We start from the raw sequence: 2,389 nt of genomic DNA on the forward strand, positions 1-2,389 counted from the left end.
AATGGGAACCAGTTCTGCAGGAGGGATGGGTGACACTCTGACGTCTAAGAACATTTCTGGTTTTCAGAACTGCATCCTCCCCCTGCCAGGGCATTTCTCTGACACTCCTTGGGCTGTCGCTGAACGAAGAAGCGTCACACAGACATCACATTGTATTTGCACAAGCTGGCCTAGTGCAGAGAAAGGCTGGCATCTACCCACAGAGTCAGACAGTGCCTCCTGCCTTATTAGACATTAAAGCACAAATGGATGTTCCCTCGGGAGGCGGGGAGGGGACGACTAAAGGGTGGCAGGGGAGCAGAAAGGGACACTTGGGGAGAGAGAATCACAGAGCCCATCTTCACAAAAAGGGCTCAATATTGATTTCCAGAGAGGAGCAGGGCATGGTAAGCTCAAATTTGGTGATCACATCAGGATGAAGGACCCCGAGCTTCCCGACGCTTTGACCCCTGGCAAAGACCTCGGCACATCGCCCCGGGAAGAAAGCAGGGCCATCTGATGCTTTGAGCACATAACCCCGCTTCTTTTCACCAGGAGGCACGCCAAGCAGCTGCATGATTCTGTCCAGCAGTCCGTGGATAATCTCAAACCCAGGATTCTTGCTGTAATAAACAGCACAGAGATGCCTGTAGTTTCTTGCACCTACATCTCTGCTAGAATCTTTCACAACAATGTCAGAGATTTCAAACAGTTTCAGAGGAAGGGGCATCTTCCGATTGGCTGCGATGGTCTTCAGGAGGCCAGGAAGAAGGGTAGTGCGTGCCACCTGAAATTCAGCTGTTTTAGGATTACTTATGTGGACTGCTTTTGTTGCAGAGATGTCCACTCCAAGTTTATCAGCAATATCTTCTTGGGAGCACAGAGCAAAGGTCAGCGCTTCAGTGAAGCCAGCAGCTGCCATGTCATATCGTAGAAGTTCTGTGAGCTTATTAAGAGGAAATTGATTAGCTATGGTGTATGTTTTCGGGAGAGTCATCTGAATGTTGTTATATCCATAAGCAATAGCTGCATCTTCTACAATATCACATGCATGGATAATATCAGCTCTGGTCGGAGGGATTTCAATCTCAATCTGATTCCCATCACCTATGACTTCTGACTTTAAATACATCCTGGTCAGAAGCTTGGCAAGATTTTCTGGAGTTTCTCTGATTCCAACTTTTTTGTTAATTAGATCAGCTCTCACCATCTCCTTACGGTAAGCCAATTCTGGAAAGGTATATGATTTTCCATTAGGAAAAACTACCTCAGTTGCTTCAACCGTAAATTGATTCTCACAATATTCACTGAACATGGTGACAATAATATCAAGAACAATTTTTGCCTTAGTAAAGTCAGTTCCTGTGCATTCAATAAATACATTTCTGGTATTTACTGTTATTTTGGAACGATTTCCATTGATGATAGGAGGCATGGAAAGGACAACACCATTGCTATCATAGATAACTGGGTAAAGGGGTTTATTTTCAATGATATGTAAGTAATGTTTAAGCTGGTTGTCAGTCTTGTACATGTTCATCAGTTCACAGGCTGTATACTCCTTGGTCTTGTTTAGAGGCTTGAATTTGATATCTGAAGGCCGCTTTGCAGTATAAGTAAATGGGCCTGACAGAGTGTCCAAATCATGGGTACCAATAGCAACCAGAGCTCTTTTCCTGCAAATATTCTGATGTAATTTCTCTTGAAGTTCAATGAAGCTGTCGTATCGATCTTTAGTAAACTTTATATTTCGGAGAACAGCTGCTACAGCATAAGGACGTATTTTAGCTGTCTCTTCTGTGATGATCAGTTTCTGGATTTCTCCATTAGGCATTAACCGTTTATACACTGGAGCCTTTATCCTTTCTTTGAAGACTTGAAGTCCTCGAACCAATCCTTCCAGACAAAGGAGATCATATCTATTGGCAGGGACGTCAATTTTGTAAAGAATAACATTGGAGGCCCCCTGTGCCTTTTCATTACCTTGTTCCTTACTTATAATTTCCTTCTCAGAAGTAATTTCATCAAGTTCCAGACCAAATTCGAAACATAGTTCATTAAATTCTTCGTCAGTGTAAGTCCGGCCCAGGGCTTTGAAGAGCAGATCGCGCTTCACGCTGACAGTCGGCATGGCGAGTCGGGCCCACCAACCTGAGTCTTTTATAATAGACAGCAAGCCAATCTGCTTGACTTTTGTCTCAGTGGGCAGAACAGTACCTCCATTATTCTGGACAGATAATAAACCCACCCTCTGCTCCAGATGGAGACAAAAAGGTTTTTTCCCAAGCTTGTTCCTTATAAGAACAGTCTCAAAAAGAGAGCCTAGAACAGAAGTTGGCAGTGCTTTACCTGCAAGACCTACATAAACACAAGAGACCTATGGAGAATTCTCTCCCAGTACATAACCCTG

General features: G+C 43.9%; 1 protein-coding gene across 1 annotated transcript; it reads right to left on the reverse strand.

Moving 5' to 3' along the window:
- Positions 1-205: 205 nt before the first annotated feature.
- Positions 206-2,120, reverse strand: LOC130684128 (phenylalanine--tRNA ligase beta subunit). The gene has a single exon (XM_057503986.1). The coding sequence runs from the start codon at positions 2,108-2,110 to the stop codon at positions 341-343; it is 1,770 nt and encodes a 589-aa protein (XP_057359969.1). The 5' UTR covers positions 2,111-2,120; the 3' UTR covers positions 206-340.
- Between the last annotated feature and the right edge of the window lie 269 nt (positions 2,121-2,389).

The sequence above is a fragment of the Manis pentadactyla genome, chromosome 6 (genome assembly GCF_030020395.1).
Source record: "Manis pentadactyla isolate mManPen7 chromosome 6, mManPen7.hap1, whole genome shotgun sequence".
Classification (NCBI taxonomy): Eukaryota; Metazoa; Chordata; class Mammalia; order Pholidota; family Manidae; genus Manis; species Manis pentadactyla.

What these genes read in the sequence shown, in the direction of transcription:
- LOC130684128 (XM_057503986.1), bottom strand. Translation starts at nt 2,110, where the DNA reads ATGCCGACTGTCAGCGTGAAGCGCGATCTGCTCTTCAAAGCCCTGGGC.